The following is a 21,614-nucleotide window of genomic DNA, read 5'->3' as shown; positions in this document are numbered from 1 at the left end:
TGTTACCTGCGATGGAAATTCAGGTACCTTTTGTGGATTTGCGCTTTAAAAAAAAAAAAAACATGCGGAAAAGAAACAGCTGAACGTACGTTTTTTTTTTCAAATGTTTTTTAGTGCAGAAAAAGAACATATCCTATGGCAAAAAAAATACACTGTGCAACAAGTGACTCACAAATGAGCCCCAGGAGAAGGAGTTTATTAAAATTAGTGATGGCTGAAGAATTTTAGTTATGGCTTTTAGTGTACAGATGACATTGATGACGACAGTTTTCATTATTGAAAAAGCAAAGAGACTCATTCACACACAGCAATTAAGGGGTCTGAAATACTGAATTATGTGGTCCCCGACATGCATACGAAGCACCATCCCAGCAACCCAGAAGACCACCGATACCCGAAAATGTAGATAATTAAAGGGGAGTTCCACTTCCAAACTTACAGCAAAGAACAAGTTGGGGAACTTTATATTACTGTGGCTTTTTTCATTCAGAATTCTGCCAGCTTCCAGTATGGGATCTTAGAAGTCAGAGGGGCTATAAATCACATGTCTGACAACAGGGTGAACCGTGTAGTCTGTTTCCAATGGAAACCAGCAGAATTTTGAAGTCAGCACAAAAAAAAAAAACAAAAAAAAAAACTTTTCATACGGAGACAAACTTTCAAATTTGTAAGATTATTGGGTACGAGGCATGCTCCATGATAGAAAGGCCCTGTAAGAATATCCAGAGTTTAGATAGGGCTAAAGTCACGACACAGGCACACGGGATGGAGGAAAAGGTCTTGGTCACTGATATAAAATGAGGAGGTTCGGCTCAAGTTTGGACTTTTTGGATGTGGCAGAGAGGTGGGACGTTTCTTCTCTGTGCTTCGGATCCTGCTCGTTTTCTTGTGCGTGAAGACTCCGGCAGCTTATGGTAGGTTCAGGTTATGGTAACGCTCACGACGAGCGGCTGTCCACAGAGTAAAAACGATACATCAAGCCCAGAAGCAACACGGCCACGGCGGGGATCAGCCAATTGCTCCATGAACTGTGTGGAGAACAGAAGACACGCATATTCGAAGCACCTTAAGGAGGTTAATCCCATATTGTCGGAGAGCAATTGCAAATGTAAGCCAGTTTTTAATTGCCTGCCTGTTAAAATTTTAAGCTGTTCTTCACATATTAACACTTGTGTACATCTCGTTTCCATGGAAACAGACCACCGCTGCTAGATACAGCAGAACATGTGCAGAGCTTACAAGCGCCACAGAAAAGAGCATTTAAGTGCTGCACTGAAGCTAACCAGCATCACTGTGGTGTACTGATACCTCCTCGTCCCGGCCAGCTTCAATGCAAGGCTTACAAACTAGACAGCAGTGGTGGTCGGCCTCCTAAGCAAAGAGCTGTCAACAAAAGAGAAGTGGTAATATCTCAGGAACAGCTGTAAATTTTACTAAAGCTACTTTCACACTAGCATTGTTTTCAATACGTCGCAATGCGTTGTTTAGGGGAAAAAAACGCATCCTGTAAAGTTGTCTGCGGGATGCGTTTTTGCCCCATAGACTAACATTAGCGACGCATTGACACACATCGCAACCGTCGTGCGACGGTTGCGTCGTGTTGTGGCGGACCGCCGGGAGCAAAAAACGTTACATGTAACATTTTTTGCTTCCGACGGTCCGCCATTTCCGACCGCGCATGAGCGGCCGGAAATCCTCCCCCACCTCTCCGCACCTCACAATGGGGCAGCGGATGCGCTGCAAAAATGCATCCGCTGCACCGTTGTGCGGCGCATTCACTGCTAGCGTCGGTACGTCAGCCCGACGCACTGCGACGGACCGAGTACGACGCTAGTGTGAAAGTAGCCTTAGCCGTAAATTGCAAAAGTGATATATATATATTTATTTTCATAAAAAGTGTGTGACTAGGCCCTTAAAGGGGTTATCTCACCAACGTCCACAGGATAGGTGACCAATGTTTGATCAGTAGGGGTCTACCTTCAATCCCAAAAACAAGAGGTCACACATCTGTCCCTCAAGTGAACGGAGAGGAATAACCATAAGGTAGCAACACCTAAAGTCTCTGCTTTAGGACAACATTATTATAAGTGGATGTAAATTAGTTACACTTAAAGGGGTTGTTGAAATAATACATTGTCATGAAAAACTGTCCTAAACTACTATATTGTTCTGATTGTGGTAGAGACAAGGATGTCCATTTTTATCTCTGGTCTCCATTTCCCTGCAGTAGCTCAGCAAATAACCATTGTCCTGTATTGTAATCCCCCCTCCTCCGGACTCCTAAATTCTGACAGTGGACTCTTAAAGAGCTTTCAAGCATACCGGACACGTGTCATTTATTGGGGTTACTGCAGGGGAGGCAGGGAGTGAAGGGAGACATCAGAATTACATCCTCCTGTCTCTTCAGCGATCCACACGTTACAGTAATTCTGGGTCCCTTATAATGTGACATTCACCTTTAGGTGTAGAAAGAAAAAAAAAAGTTTTATAAAAGAGGCCATTACCTGGATGAATTGGATGATGTTGATATTAAGACATCCTGGAAGAAAAAAAAAAAAAAGAAAATAACATGGTGAGAATTTCTCTTACCTTATGCTAATGCATGATGAGAACATCCCGTCTACATACTATGAGAAGGGAATTGGGCAGTCGGGTTACACCGATCAGCCATAATATTAGGCCCATATATTGGGTAGGTCTCCATTGTGCCAGCCATGACCCATCGATGAATGGACTCCACTTCTGAGAGTGATCCCTTAAGTCTTTTGTCCTCCAGGGATCATGATTCATCAGACCAGGCCACCTTCCTCCATAATACATCTCCCATCCTCGCTACAGGTCTCTTTTGCAGTGGGCAATTTTGCCTCTTTGACCCGTCTGCGACTCCACAGCCCTTTAAACAGGAAGCTGCGACGCTCTGGTTTCTAACACTTTTGTATCATACTCATCATGCCAACCCGCTTTGTAGGCATTCATCTCAAGAACAATTTTACAATCAGATCAAAAGTAACAAAATAAAGCAGTTTTACACACAAAAAAATAAAATAAAATTAGCTTGGTACTACAGCTCTTTTGCACGCTTATGTGTCTCCATGGTTACAGACTACAAACAAACCTTGTGTAGTCTGATCCTTTGATCATTTATTACTTTGTTACCTCTGCTACTGTCTGAAGGTTAGCGAGAAGCCCCATGATCTTTTGTCTTTGGGTACTCATCTTAACTAATTGCGGTTAAAGTGATGAAATGGAAGAGTCACGTGTGCTTTCAAAGATTAAATTATACACCGGAGTGTTCCGCCATGTGGAATAGTGAGCTACATTGTGATAATTATCGATGCTGCCGCCCCGAGCATGTATACAGCCAGGGAGGAAATAACCAGCACAGAGAAGATACAAGGTGCGGGGGAAGGAGGAAGAGGCACAAGACACCATTAAAAGAAAACAATAATTACAAGACGTTGTAATTAGAAATATCGGAAATTATATTTAATCTGGGCAGGGCAGGCTGCCAGCGATGTGGAGAGTATACAAGGCCGATGGGCAGGCAACGCTGATTTTCAAGGACTGCTGCCAAGTGAAGAAGAGATTTTCTGGGGACAGAGAAAAAAAAAAAAACAAAACAAACAATACACTGAATTTTTGCAGCAAAACAAACGTCGCTGAGGCCAAAGGCTGCTGGTCGGTCAGTGAGAAAATATTACTTTAAAAAAAAAAAAAAAACACATTTCTCCCAGACATTTAAGAAAAAAAAAAAATTAAAATCTTGATTTTTTGGGGGGTGACATTTTTCTTATTCCACATCGCAAATCATTTGATTCTAAAAGGAATCGTTCAAGAACATGACTGAAAAACAGAAAATGCAACAGAAAAAAAAGTTTTCACACTAGATGACATTTATTAATTGAAAGGAGTCCGAATTCTGGCCTCATTTTGCATTGCACCATTTTTATTGTGTTTTAGAAACTTTTTTTTCACTTTTTTTTGTCCCGAAATGTGGCACAGTGCTTTAAAGAAGCCGACTTCGATGTTCCAAAAATGCACCAAATTTTTCATCCAGCATGAAACAGTGTGATAAATTTTGTGCATTCTAAGATTGTGTAGTCTAAATTTATGTTGTCTAAAAGGAAGAGAAAATTTGTAAATCTCCTTATTAACAAAAAAAAAAAAAAAATAATATGGGCATTAAAATAAAATAAATCCTGGAGGAAAAAAAAAAAAAAATTGTGTAAGAAGCTATTGGCACCAGACCAGTCCCAAAAGGAGCTGAACATACAGCGTAGCCCATGGCTCTCAGGACGTTATCAAACCAAAGCCAACATCACTGGCATATGTGCCATGGAGAGGAACAAATACTTGGCATCATGTATAGAAGTCCCCTCTGGTGTTAAAAATAAAAAATAAAATAAATAAAAATTATATCTCTCTAAATATACAGCTCTGGCAAAAATTAACCCCTTCATGGCCGGAGCTTTTTTTTGTTTTGCGTTTTTGTTTTTTGCTCCCCTTCTTCCCAGATCCATAACATTTTTATTTTTCCATCAATACGGCCATGTGAGGGCTTGTGTTTAGCGGGACGAGTTGTACTTCATGTGTTGCTATGCGGCTGCACGCTCCGGAGTGCCGGTGCCAGAGCTTGGTTTTAACCTGCGAGACTCGGCCGTCTCTCGCTGTAGTGTGATCCCGGCCTTAGACGACCAGGTGTTGGGCAAAGCTGAATATTAGACTCATCAGAGAAGATTACCTTACTCCAGTCCTCTATGGTCCAACCCTTGTGGTCTTTGGCAAACTTCAGCCTGGCTCTCCTTTGCTTCTCATTGATGAAAGGATTTTTTTCTAGCTTTACATGCCTATAGGAGCCTGCTGCGAACTGTTCTTGCCGTGCTCTTCACCCCTGCTGCCATTTCTTTTGTAGGTCACTTGATGTCATCCTGCGGCTGCTGAGTGACATTCAAATAAGATAAGATGACGGTCATCCAGGTCAGTGGAGCGTCATTTTTGCCCTCTGCCGGTCTGTAGCTTTGTCATCCCCAATGTCTGCTGCTTGACCTTGTTGTAATTAACCGCCATCTTAGAAAATTTAAGGATGGAGGCAACATGACGCTAACTGTGTCCCTCTGCTAGTAAAGCCAGAATTGAGCCCTTCTTTTACTCACTCAAGACTTTTCTTTTCAACTCCTTTGCATGGTTAAAAGTTATTTTTTCATTCCTATGACTTTTGGGATATTACTAGCACTTGTTTTGCCATCCAGCTTGTCCTATTGCAAGAGGATTGTGATCACCACAGCAGGGTTTTGTATTCTTTCCTTCGTTAAATAAGATTTGGCTCAGGTGATCACCTAATCTGAGGCACATTAAGAAGAATGAGGCGTAATCTGGTTGGAATTCAACTGACACTGGAATGGCTGTCAGACGTGTAGAGAAGATATAGAAAAGATAGATAGATAGATAGATAGATAGATAGATAGATAGATAGATAGATAGATAGATAGATAGATAGATAGATAGATAGATAGATAGATAGATAGATAGATAGATTGATTTTCTCCGTGGAGGACGGATACAGGAAAAAGAAAATGTGATGCGGCATTAACGCAATGTTTATAGAGCTACTCTTACCTTTTTACTGTTTTTGCAATCATCCTGCTCAGGAAAAAATAAAAAATTAATTCTCTGACATAGCACAGTAAATTATGCACAAAACTGAAGCCACCATCTCGCTCGATACAATACATACAGTACATCAGGGTATAGAATCTGCCATCACTTTGTGTTTGGTGAGGGTCTGACCTTTGGAACACCCTGAAAAGGAAAGGGGCAGATTTGCAATTCAACCGAGCAGCTCTTCTCCAACTTCTTAGCACATCGGTGACCGGACCAATCACCAAGGAATGGAAAAAACAAAACTGCTGCGGTGCTGGCGTAGCGGTGCAGAAACTTTAATGCTCAGTAATCCCAGAGGTCAGAACCCCAATACTCAAAGTGATGGGCTATCCTACTGATATTGCGGAAATTAGACATGTGATTATCGTGAGAAAAACAAACCTTTCACAAAAGCCCATACATAGATGCCAAATACGCGCCCGCTACCTGGCACCTTTATTGCCAGCCATAAGGCAATGTTCACATGTCGTGTTTTTGCTGCGTTTTCATTGCTGCGTTTTTGTCAGAGTACATTTGTTTATTGTGCATGCTGATAAAGTTTAGCGCTTAAAAAGAAAAATTGGATTCAAGTTTATAAGGTTTTGGCACCAAAACCGCCGTCAAACCTGATACATGCGTTTTTTGCAGTATTTGTGCACTACACATTGCTTTCAGATTTCTGAAATCTCTAACTTAGCTGGAACTGTGAAACGCAGCTGAAAATTAGCATTAAAATAAAAAAAGCTGCAATAACGCATTGTTTGAACACGGCTTTAGGCTATGTGCACACGTTGCAGATTAGGCTTAGGAATTTCTGGTGCGGATTCTGCATCTCTTGGCAGAAAATCGTTTTTTGTGTGGTTTTGCTGCGTTTTTTTACCCCTGCGGATTTCTATAATGGAATGGGTACAAACACGCTGCAGATCCGCAAAAATGTAGTGACATGCTACTTCTTTTAATCAGCAGCGTTTCCGCACTGAATTTTCCGCACCATCAGCACAGCTTTTTTTTTCACATTGATTTACACTGTCCTGTAAATCACTTGCTGATCTGCAGCATTTCGGCACCGCAAAAAACGCAGCGGATCCGCAGGAAATCCCAACATGTGCACATAGCCTTCGGCTGGTTTCACAAATATGGTTCCAAACACATCAGCCCCGTAGGCGTAATATAAGGCTGCGGCGTTCGCCAATCGGTGCATTGCAATCCGTACTTGGTGTGAAACCGGCATTGATGTGACGTGAACACCGTGGTTTTTCCAAAGTGTCTTTAGTGGCTTCTTCTTGGTCTTGTACCATCAGGGTATGATCACACAATGTGATCGTGCTGCATTTTTTTTTTTTTTTTTAGGGGGGGGGGTCGATCATCCGAGTGGCCATATTTTTTTTTTTTTTTTTTTTTTAATAAATTGGAAGTACCCAAGCCATAAGTGGCATTAGTGATTGGGTAAAGAAAACAAAACACTTTATACCATAATGTGTAATAACAATCTTACCGGATGCAGATCTCCTACGTAATACTGCTTCAGCATCTCCCGTGCATCCACAGAATGGCCGACATCTTCAAAGCTCTCGGTAGCATCGGCGCCGGCCTGTTCGAACAGGACTTCCTCTCCTCCTGGATGCTGGGGAGACAAGCAGAAGAACCATAATGAAGTCTCTTCAAGTAGCCTGGTGCACAGGATGGAGTGACAAACCGGAATTTAGGATCACTCTCCTAACACCCCAACATTTCCATTAAGCTGGGGCCATAACGTTACTAGACTGTCCGGTATCGCAGATCTTACCCAATCAGGTTGGAGCTAAAATACCAGTAAGCGCCCATGTACGAGAGGCGCTGTTGAAAAAAAAAGAAATTGATGTTTTTCTAATCTTTGATAACTGTAGAGAAGCCATAGTAACAATGTTATTTAATTACAGGTTGTAGACCTAATAATTACAGGGGTAATTAATAATCACGTTTACCTAATATAAAACCATCCATAATAATCCATTCATTGACGAGATATTTCAACACCGCACAGGATACACATCTCCCAGTGCCAGGAACAGAAAGCATTCCTTACACGTTCCCCCAGGCTCCAGCATCAGGTTCTACCAGTCACCCCTCCCCATTACTTTCCCAGAGTTAATTGTGGACCTTAATGAGGCTTCTTGGTAGATTCTGCTCAATTAGATCAGAATGGTTAAAAGCTGTGCCCCATACAGCAGAAGGGCACGATATGGATGAGCCTACAGTACCTACTGCCCAGGTACCAAATATATGTACACACTGACTGCACCAGCAGAATAGTGAGTGCAGCTCTGGGGTATAATACAGGATGTAACTCAGGATCAGTAATGTAATGTATGTACACAGTGACTGCACCAGCAGAATAGTGAGTGCAGCTCTGGAGTATAATACTGGATGTAACTCAGGATCAGTAATGTAATGTATATACACGGTGACTGCACCAGCAGAATAGTGAGTGCAGCTCTGGAGTATAATACAGGATGTAACTCAGGATCAGTAATGTAATGTATGTACACAGTGACTGCACCAGCAGAATAGTGAGTGCAGCTCTGGAGTATAATACAGGATGTAACTCAGGATCAGTAATGTAATGTATGTACACAGTGACTGCACCAGCAGAATAGTGAGTGCAGCTCTGGGGTATAATACAGGATGTAACTCAGGATCAGTAATGTAATGTATGTACACAGTGACTGCACCAGCAGAATAGTGAGTGCAGCTCTGGATTATAATACAGGATGTAACTCAGGATCAGTAATGTAATTTATGTGCACAGTGACTGCACCAGCAGAATAGTGAGTGCAGCTCTGGGGTATAATACTGGATGTAACTCAGGATCAGTAATGTAATGTATATACACGGTGACTGCACCAGCAGAATAGTGAGTGCAGCTCTGGAGTATAATACAGGATGTAACTCAGGATCAGTAATGTAATGTATGTACACTGACTGCACCAGCAGAATAGTGAGTGCAGCTCTGGAGTATAATACAGGATGTAACTCAGGATCAGTAATGTAATGTATGTACACAGTGACTGCACCAGCAGAATAGTGAGTGCAGCTCTGGGGTATAATACAGGATGTAACTCAGGATCAATAATGTAATGTATGTACACAGTGACTGCACCAGCAGAATAGTGAGTGCAGCTCTGGGGTATAATACAGCATTACAGCATGTAACTCAGGATCAGTAATGTAATGTATGTACACAGTGACTGCACCAGCAGAATAGTGAGTGCAGCTCTGGGGTATAATACAGGATGTAACTCAGGATCGGTAATGTAATTTATGTACACAGTGACTGCACCAGCAGAATAGTGAGTGCAGCTCTGGAGTATAATACAGCATGTAACTCAGGATAAGTAATATAATGTATGTACACAGTGACTGCACCAGCAGAATAGTGAGCGCAGCTCTGGAGTATAAAACAGGCTGTAACTTAAGTTCTAACACTGGGTATATAGGGAGATCATTCACTATACCGCAGCTATGAGGAGTGGAATGGTGCAGATTTTTTTCCAGAGCTGATCACATCATTACAGTAAATGAAGCACAGATAATAAGTTATTTCCTGTAATTGGTGTTTTCCTTTCAGCACCCGCGGTGAGAACTTATACCATCTGAACACAATGCTGTGAATCATCTGCATATGATCATTCAATTGCCACTCCCATTATCACCCACAATTAAACAAGCTAAAAAAGGGAAATGTGCAGTATTTCTCAGCAGATGGTGTCAGACATACAATGGTAATACTATGGCTGTAAATACCAAGAGGCAATATAGTGCGCCTCATCAGAGTCACTCTCCGAATAACGATTGCCTGCCCCACCTGCCATCCCAGATTCTGCTCTTAGTGACCCCATCTGATCATGCCAGGGAAAGCAGCCGCCGCCGGCAAGGCATCCCAGGGTTTTTCTTATGAGATCGCCCTTTTGCCTCACACTTCTTCTGATGAAGAGTTAACGAAACGTGCGTTGGGGCGGTGGGAACGCTGCAGGCAGCAGGTGATATCTGCATGTAAGCCTTAATATGGCTGTTTAAGTCTCCCTTTGCTACATACATGTTATGGAAAGTTTAACCCTGTGATTCAAGCTTCTCCCTGGGGTTTACCATATATTTATACTATATTATGCATCCTGTTTTTCACCTCCTGCATTTGCCCATGTATGCATGTGCACCTAGTAGCATCCGTTTAAGATTTTCTATTTTATGTAGGTATTAATTTTCAATAATAAAAATCTTTTTTTTAATGGGCATATACACTCCGTAGGTTTTCTTAATTTCTCTGTGTAGTTTGATATGCTGTCTTGGTAGTTCGATAAGGTCTTGGTGTCCTCACATGAACTTATTAGTACTGTGTAATCAGTGATATGTTTGAAATTAAAGTCCGACCAATTCAATTCATTCCCCCGCTTTATTTACACTTGCAAGTGTGTATTTATTTATTTATTTAACATAGTAACATAGTTAGTAAGGCCGAAAAAAGACATTTGTCCATCCAGTTCAGCCTATATTCCGTCATAATAAATCCCCAGATCTACGTCCTTCTACAGAACCTAATAATTGTATGATACAATATTGTTCTGCTCCAGGAAGACATCCAGGCCTCTCTTGAACCCCTCGACTGAGTTCGCCATCACCACCTCCTCAGGCAAGCAATTCCAGATTCTCACTGCCCTAACAGTAAAGAATCCTCTTCTATGTTGGTGGAAAAACCTTCTCTCCTCCAGACGCAAAGAATGCCCCCTTGTGCCCGTCACCTTCCTTGGTATAAACAGATCCTCAGCGAGATATTTGTATTGTCCCCTTATATACTTATACATGGTTATTAGATCGCCCCTCAGTCGTCTTTTTTCTAGACTAAATAATCCTAATTTCGCTAATCTATCTGGGTATTGTAGTTCTCCCATCCCCTTTATTAATTTTGTTGCCCTCCTTTGTACTCTCTCTAGTTCCATTATATCCTTCCTGAGCACCGGTGCCCAAAACTGGACACAGTACTCCATGTGCGGTCTAACTAGGGATTTGTACAGAGGCAGTATAATGCTCTCATCATGTGTATCCAGACCTCTTTTAATGCACCCCATGATCCTGTTTGCCTTGGCAGCTGCTGCCTGGCACTGGCTGCTCCAGGTAAGTTTATCATTAACTAGGATCCCCAAGTCCTTCTCCCTGTCAGATTTACCCAGTGGTTTCCCGTTCAGTGTGTAATGGTGATATTGATTCCCTCTTCCCATGTGTATAACCTTACATTTATCATTGTTAAACCTCATCTGCCACCTTTCAGCCCAAGTTTCCAACTTATCCAGATCCATCTGTAGCAGAATACTATCTTCTCTTGTATTAACTGCTTTACATAGTTTTGTATCATCTGCATTTAACTCACATGAACTTATTTTGTTCAGAATAGTAATTATTTTTCAGACATAAAACTGTTTCAACAAAATAATTCGATCTAATTGTCCTTTTTTCCCAAAAATGTTTTATGGTTTCACATGTCTTGTATTGTTCATGCTTGGAAGGGGAAAATAAAGCTGAACTTTGGGATCCTGGAAAACGCAGCAAGAAAAGCAGCAAAACGTAACTTTTATCTTCAGCTTTTTTTTACTGCCATTATACATCCTGTATAATGTTACAGGGTATATACACTAGATTCCTTGATAGGGCGTTGATCCAGGGAACTAGTCTGATTGCCGTATGTGGAGTCGGGAAGGAATTTTTTTCCCCAATGTGGAGCTTACTCTTTGCACATGGGTTTTTTTTGCCTTCCTCTGGATCAACATGTTAGGGCATGTTAGGTTAGGCTATGGGTTGAACTAGATGGACATATAGTCTTCCTTCAACCTTAATAACTATGTAATAACTATGTAACTATGTAAGAGATCTGGTTTTTACTGCATAAAAAAAAAAAAAGCAATGTGTGAACCTAGCCTAATAGTCACCGCTGAGGGTTTGCTGCATTGCATCTACACGGACACATTGTAACAGATCGGGATGGGAGCTACTGTTGAAAAAAAAGGAGAAACGCACCCTGCTCCAATATCTGACGTTTTCTCGTAGGGACGCTATATTACCATCGTATATGTAAGATTTATTGAGCGGGTCACGAGTATAGGGATGAGTATCGATGCCTGAAGGAGGGAAGAGAATGTTGCAAGAAAAATTACAGTGAAAGTTGGAAGTGGTTTTGGATGTGAGATCACATGACCAAGCCCAGGGCGAGTAAATCTGACGTGATCTGACCTCCCCACCCCTCAATTAATGTCCTCTACAACCTGAATTGATCGCTTTCATAGTAGAAGGGATTGTGACAATTGGCAAGGGGTATTGGCAGCAACTTTCAGCATAATAAAAGCGCCATCCAGTGCCCCTTTTCTCTCCATTTTGTGCTGATGGTGAAAGGAGAGAAGCTGCAGGACATTCGGACACCTGCAGTGGCTCTCTTTCTCCAAAAACCTGGAACTCTGCTCGTTTTTAAGTCTGATGGGGGGGTCTGATCTATGGGACCATCACCACCACCGACCCAGATATCTGGACATATTTTATACCGCGGTCCAATTCAGAAATACTGACCATCGTGAAACGATCCTGAGGCCATTATACACACATAACAGAAGCACGGCCGAGTAAATAACAATTTGCGCACACAATAGCACCGCCTGATGTACCACACCCCAATAATAGGTTCATAATGAGAAGGTCTGAACAGAATAACGCAGCTCAGGGCACGCGGGGCTCGGTTTTGTAGTGTCATCTCTTTAATTAATGTCACAAGAGGTCTGTTGCGCAGGCACAAAATTTACTGCTGTGTGAATGTGAGATACGGGGCATGGCATGACGAACTTTTCACCCCATGTGGAAAGCAGCAGTCCTCCCTCCCTTTGGGCATTTTACTATTCCATGGGTAAAAAACGCGTGCCAAGTGCGGAAAATGGCTGTCAATGAGATGACAGGCTCACAGCGCCCTCATGTGGTGACTGTTGAGAATGGCATGCCACGTGTAATGCATATAGTCCTAAGGGGTAACATGTCGACTGGTGGAGACATTGGCACGCCGGGCACCTGATTATTCCGCATTTTATTAGGAGGTTTGTGAACACCATAAAGTGGAATATTATGTTCATCCAAGAGTTGTACGATGGAGGGGTTGTTTGTGGTGGAGCGCAGGAGAAGTCGAAAGGGCTGAAGAGGCAAGTAAGGCCGACTGGGGAGTAGTGGACTGGGCCCATTACAGGCTCAAGTGAGGGAGAAAATAAAAAAAAAATGGGCTTAGAAGTAGCCAAGGGGGAGGAAGATGAGGTAGTGGGGGCCAAAAGGGGGTGTAAAATACGGAAAAGGAGGAGGGAAAAAAGGGTAGATGATGAGTGTGAGCACAAGAGAAATCTGAAAGAAAATCAAAATTATAAAAGAAAAAAAACAAACAAAAAAAACAACCCACGAGCCCTTAAGAGATTCATCAATGGAAAAAAATAAGAAAATTGTGGCCTTTGGAATATTAAAGAAGCACTGCTCCTCCCAACAAAACTGTATCCTCTTAATATTTTGCAGTCATCATATTATATAGCACTGTGTACTTACAATTGCTCATTTTGTCTTTCTACCAAGATAATTCTTCTCTTTTCCGTAAGGTCTATGACATCACGTAATTAAAAACTGACTAGCTGATTCCTTCTAAGTTCTATGTAGAAATTTTCCCTGATGACTCATTAAGTCACTGCAAAATTCCCAGGCAGGAACAGGGCAGGGGGTATGGATGGAGAATTGGGGCAGAAGTTGAAGAGGGGAATGATTTCTGCAGTGACAGGACATCAAATTTCCACATAGATCAGAGAAAAGAAAAACTAGCTGGTAGAAAGGCAAAATGAGTAATTGAAAGTACACAGCGTTATATAATATGATGACTGCAAAATATTAAGAAGATACAGACTTTGATATGAGAGCTTGTTTAAGTAGCCTAGACTGCATCTAGCATGCAAAATGTGCAGATGCCCTTTAAATAAATTTTGATTGGTTTAATGGAGTGTGTAATTTTCACACCAAACAACAAAATCTCTGATCATTTAATCAAGAAGTCGGGATACCGGACACCAGTGAGCACAGCTGACAGTCCGCTCGTCAGGCACACGGCTTTTATCATGATCCAAGAGGCTGAAAACTGCCAGCGCACAATAGTGATAATGCACGAGAGCTGCAACCTTTGATCCTTCAAGTTACTATTTGATAACAGAAAAGCTGCAGTTGTCGAAAAGTGTCATAACACGGGCACTTTTCTGATCTGATCATCCCAGACCTACAATTCGGCTAGCTCTGGGGATCAGATCAGCAGTGGGTCCAGGCCTGACCTCCATGTGAATATGGCATGAACAGATGAAGAGGTTAAATGAAATGATTTAGGGATGGCAGGCACTGTAGCAGAGACACGGGGGCCAACATACAGTATTTAGTTCACATACCTGCAGCCATCCCTTTATATCTGCAAATGTTGGGAGGCAAGCTTAGAACTACAGTAACAATGGCAACAGTCCTTCTGTCAGCCTCACCTGTCAATCAGCAGATCGGAGACCGGGCACATGACATCTGACCCACCTGTGCCCACTATGTCAGTTCTAATGGGCAAAAGCTAGCCAAACAGCAGTCACGGAAGCAGAGGAAATCAATATGAAGTAAGCTTCACCTAAATATGACCATATACCAACACCCGGAGAAAAGAAATATATTTACCTCCAGTCATACGGGCAGAAGCATACAAAAAGCTGCAATAGAACCATGTACTCCGCAAACACGAGGGCACGTCCGGCCAGGAGCCATCATGTGTTCTGCTTTACCTATATACCCCAGTCTACAAAAATGGAGCATGTAATGCCACCGGTAAACCATGATACTTGGGCTCACAAATGGCGCCATTATCTCCAAAAATGCAAGTTTTCATTATTGTTCAGTAGAGGTTACCGGTAAGTCACGAATCGATCGTTTCAATAGGACAATGTTAAAAAGGGGCTTTAAAAATTAATGGCCCATAAAAATCATCAACGTTAGATCAGGGGGCCCCACCTCAAGAACCATGGCAATTAGGTGATTGAAGGGGGTTGTCACTTTTATTGTCTGAGGCTGACAATTCCTTCTCCGTGGGCGGCACCATAATAACACCCCAGCAGCAGGCGCGCTGTTTGGGTGTTATGGTTAAATAAGGCAGCACACTGCGGCGCTAAAACAAACAAACGTGAAAATTGAACTGCATTACTGCACTAGAAATATGAAAAAAATTAGAGCGTTTAGCGCATAAATTGGCCAATTCATGTGTACCTGGTAGACACATTAAGGCATCTCTCGTATACCAGGTCCTAAACTTTCCTTTCCTCGCTGAGAATAAAAGTCTTCATCTGAATGGGAACCTACTGTGAATCCTCAGACTAAATTTCTCTCTGCGCAGGGGTAATGGTCCTGCTGCGATTAAAACACCTGTGGCTAAGAGGCGGAGTGCTCAGTCAGAAGGCTAGTGAATGCAAATTTAGGACCTGGTATACGAGGGTTGCCCTAATGTGGCTACCAGGTACACATGAATTGGCCAATTTATACGCTAAACGCTCTTAGTTTTTCATATTTCTAGTGCAGTAATGCAGTTCAATTTTCATGTTTCATGCTTGTATGTTTTAGCGCCGCAGTGTGCTGCCTTATTTATTTGACTGTATACGAGTTGGTGACTCTAGGTTCAGCACCTGTTCACACTTATTCTAGGTTTGGAAGTGACGGTCAGTTTTTTAAATTTGGGTGTTACGTTTAACACCGATCTCTCATTCACTTCCCCATATACAATCTCTTGACCGCTCCTGTCGCTTACACCTAAAGAACATCTCTAGAATCCGCACTTTTCTCACCATGTAAACAACAAAAACCCTCACTGTCGCCCTGATCCACTCCCGCCTGGACTACGGCAACGCTCTATTAATTGGCCTCCCCCTCACTCGACTTTCCCCTCTCCAGTCTATCCTTAATGCAGCAGCCAGGGTTGTCCATCTAGCTAATCGGTACTTGTACACCTCCGCTCTGTGGCGGTCATTCATTTTAGGATCCAATTTAAACTGATTGTTCTCACCCACAAAGCTCTCCACAGTGCGGCACCACTACATCTCCTCCCTCATTTCTGTTTATCGACCTAATTGATTGTTGCACTCCACAAGAGACTTTCAACTAACATCCGTACTAATCCCTACCTCCCACTCCTGGCTCCAAGACTTCTCCCGAGTTGCACCAATCCTCTGGAATGCTCTACCCCAAGAAATTAGGACTATACACAATTTATACAGCTTTAGGCGCTCCCTAAAAACACATCTGTTTAGAGCGGCCTATCACGTTCCATCAAACTCCACTACACCCAAAAGCACTACAAATACTGGCTGATGATTAGCTCATGCAGCCTTTATCTAGCCCCCATTCCCTCAAGATGACTGGATCATCATCTACTATATAATTGTCTAAGGGTCACTTCCGTCTTTCTGTCTGTCACAGATATTCATTGGTTGCGGCCTCTGTCCGTCATGGAATCCAAGCCGCTGATTGGTCGTGGCAAAACGCCCACGACCATTGCCATGACAAATCAGCGACGGCCGCAGTCCGGCGGCAATATGGCCGCTCTATCTTCCCCACAGTCAGTCAGTGCCCGCTCCATACTCCCCCCCCAGTCAGCCCTCACACAGTGTTAATGACAGCGTTACAGGAGCGCGGTGTAACGCACTCCGGTTACGCAGCTAATAACCCTGTGTGACCAACTTTTTACTATTGATGCTGCGTATGCAGCATCAATAGTAAAATGATCGAATGTTAAAAATAATAAAAAAAACAACAACAAAAAAAACGTTATTCTCACCCTCTGCCGTCGCATCCTCTCCTCGGCACTGCAAGCGGCAGGTTCTGCTTTCAAAGATGCTATGGGAGAAGGACCTTCCATGACGTCACGGTCATGTGACCGCGACGTCATCACAGGTCCTGCTCTCATACCAATCCTGCGACCGGAAGCTGCCGAATGCACCGCACACAAGCGCAGGAACTACAGCGGGCTCTTCGGATGGTGAGTATATGTTTCTTTTTTATTTGTTAAACCTGTCACTTACGTGGCTGGGCAATATACTACGTGGTTGGGCAATATACTACGGAAGGCACATGGCTGGGCAATATACTAAGTGGACGGGCAATATACTACGTGGACATGCATATTCTAGAATACCCGATGCGTTAGAATCGGGCCACCATCTAGTTGTAAATAAGCCCCTGTACTTTGTCTCCCCCATCCCCCCACCTCATTGCAGATTGTAAGCTCTTACGAGCAGGGTCATTATTACGGTATCTTTGCTTTAATTATGGTATTATCTTTAACGTTGTTACTTTCATATGAACTATTGAATTGAACAATGCTGCGGAATATGTTGGCAATATATAAATAAAAATTTATTATTGTTTGCCAGGCACAACCTTGTACATTCAGTTGTGGTTGTGTCCCAATCCTATTCACTTGAGTGGGTGATAAACTGCAGTACACACCAACTGCCACTAGTCAGTGCGCAGGGCTGCTGTGTGGATGACCTATCATGACAGATCCTACAGAGGTTCCCACAGCCATGAGCCTTCCTGGTGACAGATCCTACAGAGGTTCCCACAGCCATGAGCCTTCCTGGTGAGAGATCCTACAGAGGTTCCCACAGCCATGAGCCTTCCTGGTGAGAGATCCTACAGAGGTTCCCACAGCCATGAGCCTTCCTGGTGACAGATCCTACAGAGGTTCCCACAGCCATGTGCCTTCCTGGTGACAGATCCTACAGAGGTTCCCACAGCCATGTGCCTTCCTGGTGACAGATCCTACAGAGGTTCCCACAGCCATGAGCCTTCCTGGTGACAGATCCTACAGAGGTTCCCACAGCCATGTGCCTTCCTGATGACAGATCCTACAGAGGTTCCCACAGCCATGTGCCTTCCTGATGACAGATCCTACAGAGGTTCCCACAGCCATGAGCCTTCCTGATGACAGATCCTACAGAGGTTCCCACAGCCATGAGCCTTCCTGATGACAGATCCTACAGAGGTTCCCACAGCCATGAGCCTTCCTGGTGACAGATCCTACAGAGGTTCCCACAGCCATGAGCCTTCCTGGTGACAGATCCTACAGAGGTTCCCACAGCCATGTGCCTTCCTGGTGACAGATCCTACAGAGGTTCCCACAGCCATGTGCCTTCCTGGTGACAGATCCTACAGATGTTCCACAGCCATGTGCCTTCCTGGTTACAGACCTTCCAAACCAAACCATGTACATTCCTGGCGACAGGTCCTACAGATGTCCTTGCAGCTATGTACCTTAATACTGACATGTCCTATAGATGTCAGCACCAATGTGCCATTCTGGTGACAGATTTTATAGTCATAGAATGTTAGATTTGGAAGGGACCTCCAGGGTCATCTAGTCCAACCCCTCTGCTCAATACAGGATTCACTAAACCATCTCAGACAGATGTCTGTCCAGCCTCTGTGTAAAGACTTCCACTGAAGGAGAACTCCCCACCTCTCTTGGCAGCCCCCCAACATAGGGGGAAAAATTATGGAATCACCCTGTAAATTTTCATAACCAAAAATAACACCTGCATCAAATAAGATCTGCTCGCTAGTCTGCATCTAAAAAGGAGTGATCACACCTCGGAGAGCTGTTGCACCAAGTGGACTGACATGAATCATGGTTCCAACACGAGAGATGTCAATTGAAACAAAGGAGAGGATTATCAAACTCTTACAAGAGGGTAAATCATCACGCAATGTTGCAAAAGATGTTGGTTGTTCACAGTCAGCTGTGTCTAAAATCTGGACCAAATACAAACAACATGGGAATGTTGTTAAAGGCAAACATACTGGTAGACCAAGGAAGACATCAAAGCTTCAAGACAGGAAACTTAAAGCAATATGTCTCCAAAACAGGAAATGCACAACAAAACAAATGAGGAACGAATGGGAGGAAACTGGAGTCAACGTCTGTGACCGAACTGTAAGAAACCGCCTGAAGGAAATGGGATTTACATACAGGAAAGCTAAGCGAAAGCCATCATTAACACCTAAACAGAAAAAGGTTACAATGGGCTAAGGAAAAGCAATCGTGGACTGTGGATGACTGGATGAAAGTCATATTCAGTGATTAATCGCGAATCTGCATTGGGCAAGGTGATGATGCTGGAAGTTTTGTTTGGTGCCGTTCCAATGAGATTTATAAAGATGACTGCCTGACGAGAACATGCAAATTTCCACAGTCATTGATGATATGGGGCTGCATGTCAGGTAAAGGCACTGGGGAGATGGCTGCCATTACATCTTCAGTAAATGCACAAGTTTATGTTGATATTTTGGACACTTTTCTTATCCCATCAATTGAAGGGATGTTTGGGGATGATGAAATCATTTTTCAAGATGATAATGCATCCTGCTATAGAGCAAAAACTGTGAAAAAATTCCTTGAAAATAGACACATAAGGTCAATGTCATGGCTGCAAATAGTCCGGATCTCAATCCAATGGAAAATCTTTGATGGAAGTTGAAGAAAATGGTCCATGACAGGAATCCAACCTGCAAAGCTGATCTGGCAACAGCAATCAGAGAAAGTTGGAGCCAGATTGATGGAGAGTCCTGTGTGACACTCATTAAGTCCAGACCTCAGAGACTGCAAGCTGTTAGAAAAGCCAGAGGTGGTGCAACAAAATACTAGTGATGTGTTGAAGGGTTTTTTTGTTTGTTTGTTTTTCATGACTCTATAATTTTTTATCAATGCTTGGTTAAAAAAAAGTAACCATCACTGACTACCACATTTATGTTCTTGATTTCTTTTGGTGTTTCTTAAAGCCAGAAAGTGCCATTTGTAATGACTGTAGTTTTGTGCCATGTCTGTGATATGATTTTTTTCTACAAAATTAAACAACTGAATGAACATCCTCCAAGGCCGGCGATTCCATAATTATTGCCAGGGGTTGTAGTCTTTCATTGTGCAAATGAGAATAAAGATCATCCTTCTACAATGTGACAGCCCTAGAGATATTTGTAGACACATAGTAAGTCTCCTTTTTTGCAAGCTAAACATTCCCAGATCCTGTAACCGTTCTTCACAGGACATGGTTTGCAGACCGGTCACCATCCTGGTGGCTCTTCTCTGAACTTACTACACTTTGTTGATGCATTTTTTTTTTTAAATGTGGTGCCCAAAACCGGACACAGTATTCCAGCCGCCCCTACATATGTAATTAGGATCTTTCTGGTAACAGATCCTCTTTCACATAGTGGAAACCGGCCATATACCGGGGACGCCCCATTACAGTGGAAACCGGCCATATACCGGGGACGCCCCATTACAGTGGAAACCGGCCATATACCGGGGACGCCCCATTACAGTGGAAACCGGCCATATACCGGGGACGCCCCATTATAGTGGAAACCGGCCATATACCGGGGACGCCCCATTACAGTGGAGACTGGCCATATACCGGGGACGCCCCATTATACCGGAGACCGGCCATATACCGGGGACGCCCCATTATAGTGGAAACCGGCCATATACCGGGGACGCCCCATTACAGTGGAGACTGGCCATATACCGGGGACGCCCCATTATACCGGAGACCGGCCATATACCGGGGACGCCCCATTATAGTGGAAACCGGCCATATACCGGGGACGCCCCATTACAGTGGAGACTGGCCATATACCGGGGACGCCCCATTATACCGGAGACCGGCCATATACCGGGGACGCCCCATTATACCGGGGACGCCCCATTATACCGGGGACCGGCCATATACCGGGGACGCCCCATTATACCGGAGACCGGCCATATACCGGGGACGCCCCATTATACCGGAGACCGGCCATATACCGGGGACGCCCCATTATACCGGGGACCGGCCATATACCGGGGACGCCCCATTATACCGGCCATATACCGGGGACGCCCCATTATACCGGCCATATACCGGGGACGCCCCATTATACCGGCCATATACCGGGGACGCCCCATTATACCGGGGACGCCCCATTATACCGGGGACGCCCCATTATACCGGGGACGCCCCATTATACCGGGGACGCCCCATTATACCGGCCATATACCGGGGACGCCCCATTATACCGGAGACCGGCCATATACCGGGGACACCCCATTATACCGGCCATATACCGGGGACGCCCCATTATACCGGCCATATACCGGGGACGCCCCATTATACCGGCCATATACCGGGGACGCCCCATTATACCGGGGACGCTCTCCTCTGCTGTAACGCCTCTAGTGCAGATACAGTCGCACACATCACGGTCACTCTTCTTTCCCCCGGGTGAAGCCGCACAGACGCCCCCGCCTCAGTCACCGTCGCCGTCCGGTCCTCACCTCTTCCACAAAGCGTGTGATGTCGTACACCCGGCCGTGGATCACCAGCCATAGCTCTTTCGCGCTGTTTCTTTTCCTCACATCTTCCAGGCTGTAGTAAGTCGCCTCAGACTCCTCGCTGGAGCCGCCTTCACCGTTCGCCATTGCCGGTGTGTAAACCGCGTTACGTAACTACTGATATGACGACCCCCGGCTTCCGTAGCAGCGACGCCTCAGACACTCGGCTCATGGACACAGGTGAGGTCTCCAAGGTGACAACCAATCGCCTTCAGAAAGGCGGGATGCTCGCAAAACAGTCATCCAATCACTAGCGCCGGTTCTCTCAGGCCACCAACCAATTAGAATAGACATATAAAAAAGAAAAAAGCAGCCATGTTTGATGTGGGAACCGAAAACTGTATCTCTAATCTAATCTAATACAGCAACTGCTTGCATCTCATTATGTGCACATTTTTACACGTAAAAAAGCGAAAATAATAATAATAAAAATCACAACTTCCGCCCTTCCCATCATGGCCGACGTCAACATCCAAGTCACATGACAGCATCACCGGAAGTG

General features: G+C 43.9%; 1 protein-coding gene across 2 annotated transcripts; it reads right to left on the bottom strand.

The window, feature by feature from the left end:
- Nucleotides 1-168: 168 nt before the first annotated feature.
- Nucleotides 169-21,449, bottom strand: CYB5B (cytochrome b5 type B). Of its 2 annotated transcripts, XM_069739079.1 has the most exons (5): nucleotides 21,056-21,449; nucleotides 7,136-7,264; nucleotides 5,617-5,640; nucleotides 2,505-2,539; nucleotides 169-1,028 (listed from the first exon to the last, which is right to left on the bottom strand). In XM_069739079.1, exons 1-5 carry the CDS (start codon nucleotides 21,197-21,199, stop codon nucleotides 938-940), a joined length of 423 nt encoding a protein of 140 aa, XP_069595180.1. In that variant the 5' UTR covers nucleotides 21,200-21,449; the 3' UTR covers nucleotides 169-937. The 2 variants fall into 2 exon arrangements, with proteins under 2 accessions (XP_069595180.1, XP_069595181.1); XM_069739080.1 differs by lacking the exon at nucleotides 5,617-5,640 and having other exon boundaries at nucleotides 21,056-21,315.
- Between the last annotated feature and the right edge of the window lie 165 nt (nucleotides 21,450-21,614).

The sequence above is a fragment of the Ranitomeya imitator genome, chromosome 9, assembly GCF_032444005.1.
Source record: "Ranitomeya imitator isolate aRanImi1 chromosome 9, aRanImi1.pri, whole genome shotgun sequence".
Taxonomy (NCBI): Eukaryota; Metazoa; Chordata; class Amphibia; order Anura; family Dendrobatidae; genus Ranitomeya; species Ranitomeya imitator.
Note: the sequence above shows the minus strand (reverse complement) of the source record. Positions and strands in the feature narration are given on the sequence as shown.

What these genes read in the sequence shown, in the direction of transcription:
- CYB5B (XM_069739079.1), bottom strand. Translation starts at nt 21,199, where the DNA reads ATGGCGAACGGTGAAGGCGGCTCCAGCGAGGAGTCTGAGGCGACTTAC. An exon ending in TCACACGCTTTGTGGAAGAG is followed by an intron (nt 7,265 to 21,055) that starts GTGAGGACCGGA and finishes TTGTCTCCCCAG; the next exon opens with CATCCAGGAGGAGAGGAAGT. An exon ending in ACATCATCCAATTCATCCAG is followed by an intron (nt 1,029 to 2,504) that starts GTAATGGCCTCT and finishes TTCTCCACACAG; the next exon opens with TTCATGGAGCAATTGGCTGA.